Source organism: Vanacampus margaritifer, chromosome 17 (assembly GCF_051991255.1).
Source record: "Vanacampus margaritifer isolate UIUO_Vmar chromosome 17, RoL_Vmar_1.0, whole genome shotgun sequence".
NCBI classification, from domain to species: domain Eukaryota; kingdom Metazoa; phylum Chordata; class Actinopteri; order Syngnathiformes; family Syngnathidae; genus Vanacampus; species Vanacampus margaritifer.
The window spans coordinates 17,052,654-17,071,481 of NC_135448.1; the positions used below are offsets into that span (position 1 = coordinate 17,052,654).

The 18,828-nt window shown below is 41.2% G+C and overlaps 2 protein-coding genes across 6 annotated transcripts in view; one reads left to right on the top strand and one right to left on the bottom strand.

Moving 5' to 3' along the window:
- Positions 1–1,115: 1,115 nt before the first annotated feature.
- LOC144037352 (protein S100-P-like) overlaps positions 1,116–18,828 on the bottom strand; it is a 29,983-nt gene continuing 12,270 nt past the window's right edge. Inside the window, exons 2-5 of one of the 2 annotated variants that reach the window (XM_077548774.1) lie at positions 14,438–14,570; positions 3,978–4,144; positions 1,400–1,542; positions 1,116–1,323 (exon numbers count right to left, since the gene is read on the bottom strand). In XM_077548774.1, the coding sequence (XP_077404900.1) occupies positions 1,192–1,323; positions 1,400–1,537 (270 nt within the window). In that variant the 5' untranslated portion in view covers positions 1,538–1,542; positions 3,978–4,144; positions 14,438–14,570 and the 3' untranslated portion in view covers positions 1,116–1,191. Of the gene's footprint in view, positions 1,324–1,399; positions 1,543–1,748; positions 2,183–3,977; positions 4,145–14,437; positions 14,571–18,828 lie in introns of those variants that run through there. The other variant, XM_077548775.1, reaches the window with a different exon arrangement.
- trim46b (tripartite motif containing 46b) lies at positions 5,403–18,642 on the top strand. Of its 4 annotated transcripts, none has more exons than XM_077548769.1 (12): positions 5,403–5,664; positions 7,981–8,242; positions 9,110–9,290; positions 9,514–9,712; positions 9,793–9,939; positions 10,062–10,157; positions 11,978–12,231; positions 13,010–13,131; positions 13,228–13,566; positions 15,544–15,773; positions 16,790–16,857; positions 17,051–18,641. In XM_077548769.1, exons 1-12 carry the CDS (start codon positions 5,614–5,616, stop codon positions 17,493–17,495), a joined length of 2,394 nt encoding a protein of 797 aa, XP_077404895.1. In that variant the 5' UTR covers positions 5,403–5,613; the 3' UTR covers positions 17,496–18,641. The 4 variants fall into 4 exon arrangements, with proteins under 4 accessions (XP_077404895.1, XP_077404898.1, XP_077404897.1 ...); XM_077548770.1 differs by lacking the exon at positions 5,403–5,664 and adding an exon at positions 6,155–6,313 and having other exon boundaries at positions 17,051–18,642; XM_077548772.1 differs by lacking the exons at positions 16,790–16,857; positions 17,051–18,641 and adding an exon at positions 14,518–14,579 and having other exon boundaries at positions 15,544–15,692.

An 18,828-nucleotide genomic window follows, 5' to 3' on the forward strand; every position in this document is an offset into this window, starting at 1 on the left:
TTAATAACCAACCGTTTCATTTAGCTGTGTGGGAGCAGAAAGGAATTACACATCTCCACCATCTCTTCTCAGATAATATGTTTATATCATATACTGTACATCCTTGCTCCAAAAATACAATATAAAAAACGGAAATTTTTTACATTATCTACAAGTTAAAAATATGATAAAGAAAAAATGTATTCACAGAACATACATTATCAATATATGATGAAGAAAACTCCGACTCCAACATTTGTCTCCAATGCTTACAAAACACTACAGACACTTATGTTCATGCTTTATGGTTATGTACTCCGGTTATGTATTTCTGGACTAAAGTCTTAGAAAAACTTTCCGCTATTTTGGACTGTAGGATACCTTTATCTCCAAACTTGTGTTTGCTAGGTGACCTAACAACAACTGACTTACCACATAAACAATTTCAATCTACACTTGTAGCCCTTACTATCGCTAAAAAAACTATTCTTGTTAACTGGAAAAATAAACAAACTCTGAATATCGACCAATGGTCTAACCTCCTCATAAATCACATTTTAATGGAAAAAATATCTGCCTCAAATAAAAACCAAATATCAAAATATATAGAAACATGGTCTACGTATATAGAAATTTTTAACCTAATTCCGGTTACTTAATTCTGTCTGTTAGCGAGAGCCACTACATCGTGATAACTTGACGTTTCTGCATTTGGCAATTTATTATTATATTATATTATTAGTATGGGATTTTTTTTTAATGGGTTTTAGGTGAACTGATGAATACACACACGCTCGCACGCACGCACGCACACACACACACACACACACACATACAAAAAAAAAAAATATATATATATATATATATATATATATATATGTATATATATTTAAAAAAAAAAAAACATTTATTAAATTTTTTTTAATTGATTTGTTTGTTTGTTTTTTAAAAAAAAGGAGAGCAATGATGATGTCAAATCGAATGAACAATACTGAGTTCTCCTGGAAAAAAAAAAAAAAGAAGAAAAAAAAAAAAAAAAAAAAAGAATTAATTAATTCCATGAAAATGATTATTGTGATGATAAATTCCCACAAAACACAAAGCGGAGGTTGAGTATTTTATTGTTGTTTATTGCATGAAGTATGTTTGACTTTATTGGTGTTTTATGGCCTTTCAGAGAGGTTCGCTCTATTTTTTGCACGCGCCCCCATGCTACATGTCCTCTTGCACTATGGAAGCGAGGGAACCCACCAGGATGGCAAACTCATCGAAGTCCATTTTGTTGTTACCGTCCACGTCCAGGTCATTGAACATTTTGTCAATGGCCACCTTGGCCTTGGGTTTCTACTCAACACACACAAACACATGCAATGACTTAACATGTACATTTTGTTTGTTGGTGTGCTGGTCTGTCACTCACCCTCATCTCCTGCCCAAATTCCTCCTTGAGCATGTACTTCACGTCTGCTCTGGTCATGTAGTCCTTGTCGCCATAATTGCTGGAGTACTTTTGGAAGGCGTCGATGAGTGAATCGATGGCGGCCTTAACGTGACCCATGATGGCTACAGGAATTTAAAAACATTTAATTGCATTTTTCTTTTACTTGTTTTTGCATTACATCCTGTCTTTATTTTGCGAAAAATAATCACACTTGAGAATTTTTTTTTTATTACACACCACCTCGATGATGTAAAAGGGCAAACTAACTTCATCATTAAGAAAGACAGTAAAAAAAAAAAAAGTTTCTGAATGTAGATTTTCCACTCACCTGAGTTGTTGTAGTTGACGTGGAGAAAGAAGAGTGAGACACTGAGAGTGCAGTGATGAAGTGACGAGGAAGAGGATGCGGGGACAGCTTTATACTTTCGCCACACCCTCCACGAATTTCGCCCCCACTTCAGGGGAATTTACCTTTACCTTACCTTAACCCTCTTTCCCTCCCTCCATGTTCTCTTTCATCACTCACGCCTCCTTCCCTCGGAACCTTTTTCGCTCTGACTGGACTTCCTCTTTGAAGCGACATTTTGTTGCATAACGTTTAGAGTAAAGGCCAAAAACGCATTTTTAAGAAACTAAATTTCACTTTTTTTGCCCCTCCGCCGTCAACAAACTTTATTCACATTCCAATTCTGAAAAGTTGGTCAAATTGGCAAGTTTGCCCTGGCATTTTTTGTGGCGGAGGCTGTGACTCAGTCACATGGTCCAACGTTCATTCCATGCGCACACCCATAATTAATTGCTGTGGCAACATGTTTTTTTGTTAATGGCTGATTTATTTTCACGCCCGCTTATTACCATCCAATAAAGAAGGCCCAGATCAGATTTTACAATGTTCCAAATGAGAAATGTTGCCAAATCATTTCAAACGGACTTTTCATAGCTTTATGCAAATAGTTGCGCTACCTGCCCATTAACTCTTTGACTGCCAGACGTTTTCAGAAACGGGACGTCGCCAGTGCCAGCCGATTTAAGCATTTTGACTGATCTTTCAAGGTCCACAGAAAATGTTGTGTTTGGACTATGGAAACACACATACTAGCAAATGAAAGATTGAACTCTCATCTTTCATCAGAAAAAAAAAGTTTGTTTCTACCTTATTCCCTTCTTCAGTAATCAACAATAGAAAATGGTTAGTTTCACCGAAATGCTCTGTTTTGAAACAAAAAGCGGTGGCACTCTAGTGAATTCTACACCTCTTTTTGTCCATGAATGATGCCACAAACACCTAAATAGTGCTTTACTTCTGTAAAACGCTTTCACCAACAATGAAAAAGTGTTTTTTGATTGCAAAATACGTTTATTTCCATTCAACAGTGTAACAATTTGACAAAACAATTTCGCAAACTATTTACAAATGTGTGGATGTTTCAAATACAGTTTTTCTTTTTGTAACGCTCCCCTGCGTGCAAGTAGACGCAGCAGGATTTGCACAACAGATTAGTTTCACTTTCGATTGTCCGTTTCGCGTGCAGACGTTACACTTTCTTGACGGCCTTTTTTTCCGGGGAATAGCAAGTAGCAGACTGTACACACTCCTCCGATGAATATGCATTGGACTCGGGGCACTCTTCGTCGTCCGATTGAACGTCCGCCTGAGCGTGCTCGGTTGTGCTCCGCGTTTTCCGGTGTTAGCTTTGCTAGCCGGTGAACCTTTATGACGTCGTCATAGCCGCCGCGTCAACGCTTGCAACTTCGGCGTCAACCTCGGAGTCACCATCATCATCATCGATGATGATCATCGTCGTCATCAATGTGCTCTTTAGCGTTGGTCGATGCCTTTCGTCTTTGAAAAAAATTCCCAAGTGTGAGCTGCTTGCAACCGGTCGCCATTGTTCGCTTCTTCAGCCATCTAGCTCCGCCTCACGTCTTCTACTGCCGCGTCAATGCTTCCAACCTCGGAGTCACCATCATCATCATCGATGATGATCATCGTCGTCATCAATGTGATCTTTAGCGTTGGTCGATGCTTTTTGTCTTGGAAAAACAGTGCTCGAGCGTGAGCTGCTTGCAACCGGTCACCATTATGGCTTCTTCAGCCATTGTCCCCTCAACCCTCTAGCTCCGCCTCACGTCTTCTACTGACGCCTACCCAATCTTGTCAAAAGAGAGTCATTGCTGCCATCTAGGGGCCAAAAATAGTCATTAGGCTAACTAGATCTGCTTGAAACTTTCACCACAGCTGGCCAAGGCTTTCCTCCACCCGTTTCAAAAAAATTAAAATAAAAATTGGATTTTTATTTTTTAATCCCTAAATCTGAATTTACAGTAGAGTTGCATCTCTTGCAGTACCACATTCTGCCACAACATGTTTGGCAGTATTGAGCTCTATTAGAAGAGAAGCAGTAGAATTAAGAACGTGTTGCTGCTCTGTGTGTGTAAAGTAGCATTTGATTTACGGATTATAATTGCGATAAAGTGGATGCTAATTTCCATTAGCCTGTCAATGGAATTTTGCATTGTATGTTAGCATTAAGATAGCAGATTATTGATGACGCACCCTTAAAAAGTTGGACAGCTCATTCTCCATCAGCAACCGGAGCTCCCGCCGGCTGAGGGTGCCGGTTCTGCCGTCCTGCGAGGCGTAGCGGTGAAACACCAAGATGAGGGACTCCATGGCTGTCTCCAGATCTGAAGGCATGTTTGCTTGCTCGGGTTGGAGTCGCACTAAGAGGACACGTTCACAGTCAATCAGTGTAAAACATGAATTTGGTTCAAGTGTTTTTATTGTATTCAATGTATATCACATTTATATGATAGTAAGTAAATATGCTATTATATGCCCCCCCCCCCCAAAAAAAAAATGTAGCTCTGCATTATTTATGCCTAATTCATTTATTGTAACATGTTTTTCACAAATGTGTTCTTGGGTTGAAAAAAATAAACACTTTTAGATCTAAATGTCAATATTCAGAGCCATGTAAACGCTTTTAAACTGGCACAAAGCTGGCATTTTATTATTCATGTACAAAACTTAAAAAAACATTCCTCACTTGTAATTTTCCATGTTTACATGCGGTGACATGGAATGAAGAATTAAGGGCTGTGTCCCTGTGTCGACGTTTATGCAAATATGCCCTTGGTAGGCCACACCTACTACTCTGCATGATACATTCAATTAAAAACTGACATAGTGTTCTAATTCTACATTTCAAACTTCGAGACTGATTTATGTCCACCCTACTTTAATTTACACTTATATAATATAGTGTATAATAACCCAAAAGGGCACTTTACACAGCATTTAAGACATATTCTAGCTGCACTTTAGCCAATGAAAGGTTAATAAGCAGTTAAGAAGTTGGCACAAAGTGCAGCTCAGGCTTTTATAGGCAGGCTCCGCCCTGCTGCGCTGTTTGTGCGTCAAAAGTGAGCGAACCCACCAGTAGTCGGCCATCGTTTAGGCATAAATAAACTTTACACTGCAGGTCAGAGGGAGTGGTAGGATGTTGATGTCTTGCACTGGACTCATCATAGCGCAACCAGAGTGATTCAGCGATGTGAATACAGACGATTGTCTCAATCGATTCACCGAGTCAGCAAATCCTCGGGAAATCTATTGAAATGTGTGTTGACAACACACCCAGCATAAAAAAGTCATATGGATTTCATGTAGACTAGTTAAATTGATCACATTGAAAACAAAACTGCACTCGTAGCATTTGCTTTATTGGGAAATGATCCATTAATTTCCGGGCGGTGGAACTGGTGGAGTTTGGCGTCACCAGGTGGACAATAGACGCAACAACAACCAAACGAAATTTGACATAAAAAACCGATGTACAAAATGTATATAAATATACACTGTAAATCCAAATGGTGATGAATAAAATAAATAAATCACACATTCGTCCAAAAATATGAAATAGTCAAAATGTATCATCCGTTAAAGCGATTGGTGCCTACGCTGAGTAGGCGTGGCTTACCGTGGAAGGTGCTTTACGACCAGACTGAATCCACTGCATGGCGAAAAATGTAGTAGATTTGGAAAAACAGCCATTTCTGGAACGATAACGTCATCAGGAAGGCAGAAGAGTCGCATTTTTTTATTTTTTGTCTGTGTTATGGCAGCTGACCGGCAGTTGTATTTGCAGATGTTATCAACAAGCTGCTAAAAAAAAAAAAACACGGACGTGATGGATTTGAAGGCAGCCACGTCGAACATGGACGCTCTGGTTCGCATCAGCGTGAGTTAACATCTCGTATTTGTATTGACAATGTGTATTTTTATGCTATTTTTAGATCATGTACGCCATTTTGATGTCTGTGCCTGAGCAATTGGTCTGCTCAGTTTATTAAATTGGTTTCTAAATTATTTATATATATATAATTAAGTCTATACGTTTGATTAAATAAGCAACAGTCGACTACAGCACCAACACACATACATATCTATAGAGAATGCATTATATATATTTTTTCATTTAAAAAAAATACAGACTTTCCATCTGATTATGTGCCCAAATCCCCCCCAGATGTGATATAAATACATTTTAAAAGCAAAATGGCTGCATCCAGTGCGCTCGAGAATGAACCGTCTCCAAGGGATGCTTGTTGCCATGGAGACGGCAGTGCTGGATGCTGCGTCAACCGCGCAGTTAAGGAGGGCTTTCAATCGCAATCGCACAACACCTACTCAGTCACACATAACACAGTCAGCATATTATGTAGGTTTAGATGAGTAAACATATTAATATAAACGGAAATTTGCTCGCCCCTCCCCCTCCATCCTCCCCCAGCTCCCTCCTCCTTCCCCCCTCCCCGCATGAAGCCGTTGCGTCGGACGTGAGTGCGTGCCTGTAAACTGTCATGGCGCCAAGGTTCTTGCCGGTGAAGGTAAGGACTCGCTAAAGCACTAGCAGCATTAGCCTCTTATGGCTACGACGCTACACAAGATGCAAGGATTGATGGAATCGTAGCAGGAGAGAAAAATAGAGAGCAAAAAAAGTGGGATGACATTGGAGACAGAAGTGCTCGGAGAAATGGGGTGATGCTGTCGCAGGTCGGATTTATTACTAGTAGCGGCCTGTAGGTTTATCCTGGGTAGCTATATGCGTGTATATTAGGCATCCAGATGCTATAGTCGGACGTCCAGCGTGCGGTTTTATTGCTAGAAATGTGCCGACGGTGCAGCATGGAGTGCTGCCATAAGCGTTCCCGCATGTCAGCTTGTGATTTCAACTCGTGATGTCATCCGCTGTCATCCTCATGGTGAGGTTTTGTGTGACGTCGGCCCTTTTCCGTCATTGGAGCGAAGGCACATTACAGTTGTACCTTCGTCCATCAAGTGGAAGAGCATTTAACTATATATCGTCACTATATATCGCTAGCATAGCCAGATAAACAAAACAACATTATTTGTACTGTAGTTAATAAATGAAAATGTCTGGGCCAGTTAACGAACTAAGAACATGACTTTGTAAACCTCAGCAGCTCTCTGACACACTTGCGGCGACGGCTAGTTTAGCCTACAACCTGAAAATGCATTTTTCTTTTCGGATAGTTCTTTAGAGCGCCTCATTGTTGGTGGTGAGTGTGCGCACGTCGTGCAGAGAAAGGTGGAAAGGAAAATAAATAGCAAAATAAATAAATAATAATAATAATATTCCGATGTGACTGCCGGCATGAAGACAGGTGCTTCGTGCTGGTATAGCTGCTTTAGAGTGCCTCGTTGTTGCGATTGATTCCAACCAGTTGAGGTTTTAAGCACACATTTTCGCAGCTGAAACTTCTAGCTATATTCATAAGTAAGATGCTAGTCGAAGTGGCATCCATTTTGTTTGTATGATTGACAGTTGACAGGTGAGTGGGGCGGGGTTTTTAGCAAGTTGGTTGGACACGCCCACATCAAAAGCCCCTTGACGACAGGTGGGATAGATTTCCAACCAGTTGAGGTTTTAAACGCACATTTTCGCAGCTGAAACTTGTAGCTATAGTCATAAGAAAGATGCTAGTCCAAGTGGCATCCATTTTGTTTGTATGATTGACAGTTGACAGGTGAGTGGGGCGGGGTTTTTAGCAAGTTGGTTGGACACGCCCACATCAAAAGCCCCTTGACGTCAGGTGGGATCGATTTCCAACCAGTTGAGGTTTTAAACGCACATTTTCGCAGCTGAAACTTGTAGCTATAGTCATAAGAAAGATGCTAGTCCAAGTGGCATCCATTTTGTTTGTATGATTTGTTGGGTTTCAGCACAGCATTCGAAAATAAAATAGAAACATTTTCACCAGGATTTATGAAATTGGTGAGTAAAGTCCATATAGGTGAGAGTCTATATTAAGCTCGATGCGCCAAATGGAAGTCTCGGCTATATTATCAATAATTCAAATCTGCCCTTTATGCATTTTTAACAAGGATGACGACCGCTTCCACTTTCCCGTGTTATACACACGCGGGAACATCCCAAATCGAATGCCATCAAAAATGAAGACAAGAAAACATGGACGCCGCCCCCTCTCGCTCCAACCGATCATTTCAATGCCAATCGATTTGCCTCCTTCAGTCCAACATGAAGAGCCTGGAGCAGGAGCTGCACTGCCCCGTGTGCAAGGACATCGTCAAGCAGCCCGTGGTGCTGCCGTGCCTCCACAGCGTGTGCCTGATGTGCGCCTGCGAGGTGCTGGTGGCCAGCGGGTACCCGTCTCCGGACCTCCCCGCCGAGCCCAACTCCCCGGCCTCCACGCCCAACATGCGATCCCCGCGGCAGCTGCGCAGGCCCACGCCCAAAGCCGAGCAGCGGCCCATCGACCGGGTGCTCCGGGCAGGTGAGGTTATTCATGTTAACCAAAACTAACACGAAGTAAAATTCCTTTTTGGTTATGAAGTAAAATAAAGGTTTACTTGACTCATTGAGGCATTTTCAGCAGCAAAAAGTTCATATTTTGTCCAGAATGATTTTGGTAACTTTGATATTTTTATATTTATTATTTATTTTTAAAAATGATTTTTTTCACTTGCTGACAACTGAAGATGACATCACCTGTGCTGAGGAAGTAGTTAACGACCAATCATGGCTCACCTGTTTTCTGGGTTTGGTCAGCAAACCGAGCTATGATTGGTCGTTACCTACTTCCTCAGCACAGGTGATGTCGTCTTCAGCTGACAGCAAGTGGAAAATTCGTATTTTAGGGTATTAATTGTACATGAAAAAGAATGAAGTTACCAAATTAATTCTGGACAAAATATTAACTTTTTGCAAGTGAAAACGGCTCAGTGAGTCAAGTATCCTTTTAAGGTATGGGGTTCGTACAGGCTGCCGATACCTGCTACCGATACTTAAGACACCAGTTTGACACATTAGCAAAACAAAATTTTTTATCATTGTGTTAAATGATAGTTTTATGTATGTATATATATATATATATATATATATATATATATATATATATATATATATATATATATATATATATATATATATATATATATATATATATATATATATATATATATATATATATATATATCAACATATATTCCATATGTAGAAAAAAAAACTAAAACTAATAATAACACCATTAAAAAGTAAAACTAAGTATAAGAAACAATAAACACTGCTCTAAAAACTAACCAAAACAAACTAAAAAAAAGTCACAATGGAAAATCCAAAACTATCCGTTTGTTTTTTCAAGGTCCCCACCCGCCTTCGCCGTCCACGCCCCGCTCGCCAGGCTACCCGGGGCGGCGGCGCAAGGAAGGCCCGCCCCTGTCCATGATGTTCCCCTGCGTGCCCTGCGGCCGCGATGTGGAACTCGGCGAGAAAGGCCTCACCGACTGCTTGCGCAACCTCACTTTGGAGCGCATCGTGGAGCGGTAGGTCCCACAAAACCAAAACGATTTTTAGTCATACTTTTTGCCTCACGTCAACGACAAATGTGCCGCTCCTTCTGTTGTGTGCGTCTTGGCCACCAGGGGGCAGTAGACAGCTCAGTTTGAGACGCCACTTTGTCATTATCGCGTGATCCTGCCAAACTAATCAAAATAAACACGGTTTCATTTTCTTCGTCCCCCCCCGCCGCCCCTATTTTGCCGGCAGATACCGGCACACGGTGAGCCTGGGCAGCGTGGCCATCATGTGCCAGTTCTGCAAGCCCCCACAGGCCCTGGAGGCCACCAAGGGCTGCGGCGACTGCAGGTCCAATTTCTGCAACGAGTGCTTCAAGCTCTACCACCCGTGGGGGACGCCACGGGCGCAGCACGAGCACATCCTGCCAACGCTCAACTTTCGGCCAAAGGCAAGCTGCGGCGCGCTATTTGAGTTTCATCCCCGTCGTCATTGCGTTACGCGTTTTTTGAACTCGGTCGCCTTCGTCAGGTTCTGACTTGCACGGAGCACGAACAGGAGAAACTGCAGTTCTACTGCAGGTCCTGTCAACGGCTGCTTTGTCCGCTCTGCAAATTGCGCCGCTTGCACACGGGACACAAGATCCTGCCCGTGGCCCAAGCATACCAAGCTCTCAAGGTACAGCCAAAAACGCCATTTTCACCGATCACGATTCATCAGCTGATGTAACCGAAGCGGTACTTGACACAAAACCCTACCGTGGTCTCTTTCTTGATTGTGCTGTTGTTTTTTTTTCATAGGAGAAGATTACAAAGGAGATGAACTACATTCTGTCCAACCAGGACACGGTGCTGGCTCAGATTACACAGCTGGAGAGCGCCATCACTCAGACGGAGGTCATTAACAAAGCACACACACACACAGGAAAACAAGAAAATGCACACAGGAAGTCAGCTATCTTGGTTAGAAGTGGCCATTTTTGGGTAAATTTTCTCCAAAACAAACTTCTAGGGATAAAAAAAAAAAATCAGCCTCTGGAGTATGAATATCAATATCTATCAGGAGTATACACACAAAAAAATCTTATGAAGCCATGTTGGAAAACGCATGTGAAGTCAGCCATTTTGATTTAAGGTACACATTTTAGGGTACATTTTCTCCAATACAAGCTTCTAGGGATTTTTTTTTTTAAACATTTAGCCCCTGGTGCTAGTTTAGCTTAGCATCATAAAATGTAATACTTACTTCTATCATAAGTACGCACAAAAAAAAGTCTCAAGAAGCCATGTCCGAAAAGACACAGGAAGTCAGCCATTTTGATTTGAAGTGGCTAATTTAGGGCAAATTTTCTCAAAGACTTCTTCTAAGGATTAAAAAAAAATTCAGGCCCTGAAGCTAGTTTAGCTTAGCATCATAAAATGTAATACTTACTTCTATCATGAGTACGCACAAAAAAAAGTCTCAAGAAGCCATGTCCGAAAAGACACAGGAAGTCAGCCATTTTGATTTGAAATGGCTACTTTAAGGCAAATTTTCTCAAAGACAAACTTCTTCTAAGGATTAAAAAAAATTCAGGCCCTGAAGCTAGTTTAGCTTAGCATCATAAAATGTAATACTTACTTCTATCATGAGTACGCACAAAAAAAAGTCTCAAGAAGCCATGTCCGAAAAGACACAGGAAGTCAGCCATTTTGATTTGAAGTGGCTACTTTAGGGCAAATTTTCTCAAAGACAAACTTCTTCTAAGGATTAAAAAAAAATTCAGGCCCTGAAGCTAGTTTAGCTTAGCATCATAAAATGTAATATTTACTTCTATCATGAGTACGCACAAAAAAAAGTCTCAAGAAGCCATGTCCGAAAAGACACAGGAAGTCAGCCATTTTGATTTGAAGTGGCTACTTTAGGGCAAATTTTCTCAAAGACTTCTTCTAAGGATTAAAAAAAAAATTCAGGCCCTGAAGCTAGTTTAGCTTAGCATCATAAAATGTAATACTTACTTCTATCATGAGTACGCACAAAAAAAAGTCTCAAGAAGCCATGTCCGAAAAGACACAGGAAGTCAGCCATTTTGATTTGAAGTGGCTACTTTAGGGCACATTTTCTCAAAGACAAACTTCTTCTAGGGATTTAAATTTTTTTAGCCCCTGTAGCCAATTTACTTTATCAGCGTAAATCTTGAAACCAATGTCTATCATGAGTAAACGCACAAAAAAGTATTAAGAAGCCATGTTGGAAAACACACAGGAAGTCAGCCATTTTGTTGGACGTGGCCATTTTAGGGGAATTTTTCTCCAACTCCAAGACAAACGAACTAGTGATTTTTAAAAATTCAGCCCCTGAAGCCAGTTTCCCTTAGCAGCATAAAATTTAATACCAACCTCTATCATGAGTAGATGCACAAAAAAGTCTCAAGAAGCCATGTTGGAAAGCACACATGAAGTCTGCCATTTTGGTTTGAAGCAGTCATCATAGGGTGATTTTTGGCTATTATTATTCAAGTTATTATTCAAGTTTGAATTCATCTTATAGTTTTTGTCTGGGCAACAGCACAGTATATTGCAAACCATTTATGCTAATGAGGACGAGGGAACAATGGGCAGAACAGCTGCATCAACAACAATGGTAGTCTTGTGATGGCAGCGGCCTCACCGACAATAACATCAAAGTCATTGTCGTAGGAAAAGTACTGCGAGACTAATGATTGCAAATCATGCAGGTGAACAGCGTGTCGGCTCGCGAGCAGCTGGCCCAGAGCATCAGGGACCTGACGGCGGCGCTGGCCGAGCGCCACGCCTCGCTCACCCAGGCGCTGGAGGCGGCCCGGCACAAGCGCGGCCAGGCGCTGGCCGCTCAAGTGGCGGAGCGGCGGTGCTTGATGGAGCACGCCGGCCTGGTGGCGTTCACGCAGGAGCTGCTGAAGGAGACAGACCAGCCTTGTTTCGTGCAGGCCGCTCGCCAGACGCATAACAGGTGCGCCGTTAAAGTGGCTTGGAAGGGAAACAAAAGGACGATTGTTCTCTGGGTACTGTTCCTGCTGCCTTTGTTTAAAAAAAATACTTTTTTTTTTTTTAGGGGGATTATGTTTTAGACTCTAGAGCCACAACATAGAAATATAATGAGTGAGGCAAGTAAGAATGCCCAAAAAGACAAATGAAGTGTTACATTTTGGGTTGAAAGACATTTAAAGGTCTGGAATGTTTTTTTAAAAAAAAGCCTCTAAAGCTAGTTACATTCAGCAACATAAAATTTGGTGGCTGCCTATCAGGAATACGTCCTTTACAAAACGACACAGAAAGTCTGCCATTTTGATTTGAAGCGGCCATTTTAGAGTCAATTTGACCATACGTTCGTGGAATATGAGTTAAGCAGCAAAATCTCAAGTCTCAGGTAACAACCAATCACAGCGCAGATTCAGAAAACAGGTGAGCTGTGATTGGTTGTTGCATGAGCAGAAACCGCGATGTCATCTTCGCTCGACAGCAAGTGGCAAAATGGCCGCCCCCTGATACGAATAAAAACGGTTGGATTTTGCTTCATAACTCTTATTCCACAAATGTCATATTAACATGAATGTCATGTTTAGCCTAGTGAGGTCACATGTAACATATTATTGTGATTGCTACCAATTTGAAACCAGTTTTACGACACAGATGGGTGACACTACTTTGTGCAACATTGCGTTTTTGTCGTTGCGTGTGGGTGAAGCGTAGCGGCAACATTTGGATGATTAGGCCAATTTCTGTTCTAGGTTCAGCAAGGCAATTGACAACCTTCAGCATTTTGCTCTGGCAGCCGATTCGTCCTTCAGACATTTCCAGCTGGATGTCTCCAAAGAACTCAAACTGCTCACGGAGCTGAATTTCATCCGAGGTGTGGACAAAAGACACATTTATGCCTTCATTTTAATAAATTTAATAAATAATCATGTTTCTAATTCAAAAGGATTTATTGATTTATTATTTTTAGCTCCTTTGGCCCCAGTCCTCGACACCCAGCACTCCCTGGCCTACGACCAGCTCTACCTGAGTTGGCGCCTGCCCCTGGACTCTGCGCCCGCCTGGCACTACTCCGTTGAGTATCGGCGCAGGGGGGTGGTCCCGGGGGGCGCGTGCCGGGGCGGCAACAGAGGAGGGCTGGCCGCCGCCCGCTGGGGCTGGCAGAGACTGGATGAGGTGAGCGCAACGAGCGCCGTCATCGACAGGCTGGAGATGGACAGCGTGTACGTGCTGCGGGTGAGGGGCTGCAACAAGGCGGGCTACGGAGAGTACAGCGAGGAGGTGTACCTGCACACCCCTCCGGCGCCAGGTGAGGGCGACGATGGGAGCAGTTTTATGGAGGATATGTTTTCATTTATTGATTTATATTTAATTGTATTTATTTCTACGGAAGTGTATTGCATTCACTTGAAGAAAAAAAAACGACTGTTTTTCTGACACATTTTTTGGGGGGAGCTTTGCTTTTTGACTAATTTTTTTCTGAATATTTTTTTTTCTGTTTTACTGAGAATGTTTTCAGTTTTCCCGAATATTTTTTTCTCTGTTATACTGAGATCCCCCCCCCCTCTTTTTCTGAATATTTTTTCCCGGTTTTCCTGAGTAATATTTTCTCTTGTTTTTCAGAATCATTTTGTTCCTTTGTTTTTCATATTTTTTTATAGCAGAATTTTTTTTTAGTAAAACAGAAAAAAATAAAATAAATAAATAAATAAATAAATATATATATATATATATATATATATATATATATATATATATATATATATATATATATAGTGGTTTTTATTACCATATATATAATTTTTTACCACATATATTAATTTTTTGTACTTAATATTTGAATTATATTTTTTATATCCATTTTTATTTGGACTTTTATTCATTTAAAAAAATTATTCAGTGATTTATTTATTTTTAATTTTGCCAGTTTTGGTCCTCCATACAGTTTATCAAAGCCGTATTTTACCAAAATTTCTCAAAACTTTGATTGGAAAATATGGAAATTCAGTTAAGTACAACACATTTGCATTTAATCATCCACTCTTGTTGAAATTCCAAAGAGGGGGCGTGGCCTATAACAATTCATCCACTAAAAAAAAAGTCTGAAAATCTGGTGGGACACCTTTCGGTCGTGCCACGGTGAACAGGTTGTAAATTCATTCTCTCTCTTTTCTGCTTACCACCATTTTCCTTTTCCATCCACTCGTCACGTCCTGTACTTCCTCATCTCTCCCTCTCACGTGTTATTTCCATTTCACAGCTTGTCATCCTCTTCAGCGCTCCTCCCATGCCGCCAACCCACCTACACGCCACCTGCGGAACGTAAGAAATCATGCCTCAGGACTCCCGCGTCACATGACGATCCCTTTCTATGCGATCTCTTTGTGGTCATTCCACGCATTCCGCCGCTTTTTCCATCTTTTGCACCCTAACCAGATGCGTCGCCGCGGTGATGAGGTTTGCAGATTGTTAAGACGGGATGCTTAACAATCAGATGGGATTCCGACCTGGGGCTTTTCTGAAATCATGGGTTTGCTTGAGTGACTCCCTGCAGGCTGTTTTTTCCCCTTCCTGCTATTGCATATGATCGATCCCTCTGTCAATTATATTTCCTCTTGAGGAAAAAAAACAAAAAACTAAATATACTTCTGTCATGTGACACCGTCAGTATTCTTCTCCTTGAGTGGTCAGTGTAAAGATCGACATCCTTCCTGTGTATCTACAGTTGTACTTTGAAGTTTGCGTCTAGGATACTCAGTTCTGATTGGCCCAAAAAATTTGACCAAAGTGGCTGCTCCAAACCAAAATGGCTGACTTCCTGTTCAATTTTGGGCACGGGTCCTTGAGACTTTTTCCTAATCCCTGTCATGATAGACACATCCACCAATTTTTCATGCTGATCAACAAAACCCGTGTCTGTAGGCCTCCAAATGATCGTCAGATTTGATGCCCGAAATGGCTGCTTCAAAACAAAATGGCTGACTTCCTGTTTAATTTCAGGCATGGGTCTGTGAGACCTTTTAGTGCCTCATACCATGATTGACGTCCACCCAAATTTCATGATAATAGGTGAAGCTGCTACAACGAATTATATCAAGCCAACAGCAATTAAACAAAAACAGGAAGTAGAAATCTACCAAAATAAACTTGAACATCAAGGTACCACTGTACTAATATCCCCGAACTCAAGCCTACTTCAGTACCACTCCCAATTATCCCGATCATCCCTTAACTCGCCTGCCCGCCTCTTCCGGCTCCTGACTTCCTGTCCTGGTCCCCCTCCCAGTGCTAAACTTCTACCTGGACTCTCGCTGGGGTCTCCACGCCGACCGGTTGGTGGTCAGCAAGGAGCAAAGGGCGGCCCGCAGCGTGCCCGGCCTCTCCCTGCTGCAGGCCGCCGACCATGCGCTCACTTCCTGTCACCTGACGTCGGACCTCTTGGTGGGAGACGTGGCCATCACGCAAGGACGACACTACTGGGCGTGCTCAGTGGAGCCCGGCTCTTACCTGGTCAAGGTATGCGATAACGATTGTGGAAAAATGCTCATGGGACAGAACATTAGGTACATCTGGAATGTGTTCTCGTATCGACCTCAAAATTGTCATATTTACAAATAATTATTAATATTAGTAAAGTTTCATTTTTGAGTGAAGTTTTATTTAAATTTGATGTAATTATTAAAAACACAATTTAGAAATTAACTGGGAATTTGGGGTTAAGTTTCTTTAAACAACCGTAGCATAAAACCCACCCAAAAAGGCCTAATTTAAAATGTGATCTTTAAGAAATTCTCTGTGAAGATATTTGTAATTTAATGTGATTTTTACAAATAAAAATTTAATTCTGAAATGAAATTCAGTATTAATACAAATATTTTTTTTAATTGACTGCAATTCGTTGTTAATTTTAACTCAACTGTAATGTTTAAAATGTTTAACCCGTTTTTCAAAATCACATAAAATATTCATTTTTTATTGAAGAAAACCAACATTAAATTAGAAATCTAATTTAGGACTCCGATATATATATTTTTTTTTTTAAATAAAGATTTATTTAACATCACAACAGTACTTAAAAAAAAATCAATAGCAACAAAAAGGGCAAATTAAATAAATAAATAAATAAATAAATAAAATAAACCCACTCGCCAAGACCCCGATATAATTTTTAGACAACTTTTAATTTCACAAGAAATTTGTCATAATTTTTCAGCAAATGTAACGGAACCAATATAAAAAAGTAATGTTTTTAATTGTTTTTCTTCTTTTTCCTCCCCAAATCTGACATTTAAATTTTGGGCAAAAAGAAAAACCTAATTATATGAAAAATATTTATTTAATAATATGGTTTAATTTTTTTTAAAATAAAATAGAAAAAAATATAAAATTTGAAACCGAATTAATCTTTTTGTAAAGATAAAAAAAAAAAAAGTAATGTAATTTTGATATAAAATGTTGTTTCCCAGTAGATTGAATATAGAGAGTTGACGATGCAGCCTGTATCAGCTAATCAGATCCTCTTTCTTTCTCAGGTCGGTGTTGGTCTCGAGTCCAAGTTGCAGGAGTGGTTTCATCTACCAGAAGACATGGCCAGTCCTCGGTAAGTAGCCGCTCGTGATGCAAAGTACCAAAAATCGACATCGCAGATACAAATTGAGGTACTGACACTTTCAAAACAATACATCTGTTTTGTTTTTTTTTAATCCGCGAAACTTGTGTCACTTTGATTGCTAATCCTCCACATGACCGTAATGAAGTTTGCTAATAATGACCGTGATGGGCTCCCCCTGCAGGTACGACCCAGACAGCGGTCACGACAGCGGGGCGGAGGACGGCGTGGACTCGGCCCCTCCCTTCTGCTTCCTCACCATGGGCATGGGGAAGCTCTACCTGCCCCAGCACAGCTACAACCACCACCACCATCACAACGGCCAACGCTCGGACCCCAACGGCAACGGCCCGTCCCCCCCGGTTGGGCTCACCTACCCGCTGCCCCCCCGGCTGGGCGTGTCCCTCGACTTCGAGAAGGGCCGCGTGGCCTTCTACGACGCCCACTCGCTGCGCCCCCTGTGGGAAGGTCACGTGGACTGCTCGGGCCCGGTGTGCCCGGCTTTCTGCTTCATCGGAGGGGGGGCCCTGCAGCTCCAGGAGCTGGTGGCCAACCGGGGGGCCGACCAGACGCCCGTGAGGAGGGTGACCATCCAACCGAGAGGCGGCGCCAATTTAAATCACAACTGAATACAATTTAGAATGTTAAGTATTTTGCCTTTAGAGCATTTGTACGGCAACAAATATGCAATGTAATTAAGTTTCTTACGTTTTTATTTGCAAGAATCATCGCTTTTGCTGTACCCGACATCGGTTGTAATTACACACAGTGCTTAACAAATGTATTAGAACCCCATCAAAAGGCAGAATTGGGACCTAAATTAACAGCATCATAATTTGTGAATGTTTCTACATTGACAAAGTTTTTTAAATTCAGCACCCAAAGCTGGCTTGACGTCATGAGCAGACCCACAAAAAATGTCTCAAGAAGTCATCATGCCCGAGAAGACACAGGAAGTCTGCCATTTTGGTTTGAAGTAGCCATTATATGCGGTCACCATAAAACGAGAAATTCTAATAACTCAACGTGTTTGGAAATTTAGACCCCAATGCCAGCTTTATTGGCCAGCATGAAATTTGCTATGCATATCTAGCATGAGCAAACACAAAAAGTCCCACAGAGCCATGCCTGAAAAGACACAGGAAGTGTGCCACCTTGGTTTGAAGCGGCCATTTTAGAGTCATTTGCGGATCCTTCCAAAAACTAAACGAATCCCAATCCTAGACATTACGTCCTATTACTACCAAATTGAAACCATACACAAGTGATGCTAAATTACAAATAATTCCCAAAACAGGTGTTAATCACTGTACATTTGATGCTTGCACATGCTAATGACGTTACAGCGCCATATCAGCCATTATAATGCCATTAAGTGTTGAATTTGCGTGCTTTATGTAAGTAAACATAGATTTATGGCATCTATAACAGCACTCTGATGCTAAGTTATTGTTTTAATGTGGTCAATTAGCAGTTTGGAGGAACAACAAGGTCATAGACATTGCACCGCTGGTTTCGAAGCCTGTGTTTGTGCATTTTGTAATTCCAAACACGATCAGCCACACGTCTGTATGTGTGTGTGTGTGTGTGTGTAATTTACACCCCTCTGCACATGAATGTGTATGCGTGTGTCTGATAACAACATGTCTCGATAGTCGACCATCAGAAAAAAGATTGTTTCTAAACCAGTTTTTTTTTTTTTTATCTCGCTTGATTGTCATGCTAGCGAGCATCCTTGAAACACAACAAGTAAACACAATGGGAAAAAATATTTTGTTTGTCATTATTTTTACTTGAGTAAAAAAAAAAAAAAAAAAATACATAACCACTAATTAGGTTTGCTTAGTTCATACTTGGGTAGGCAGTTCAGGAACCCGACTATTTATATAGAAACGTATAAAAAAAAAAATTATATGCCCGTTTTTAGGGTGTATCATGACGCTACGCCGCTAGAGGGCAGCA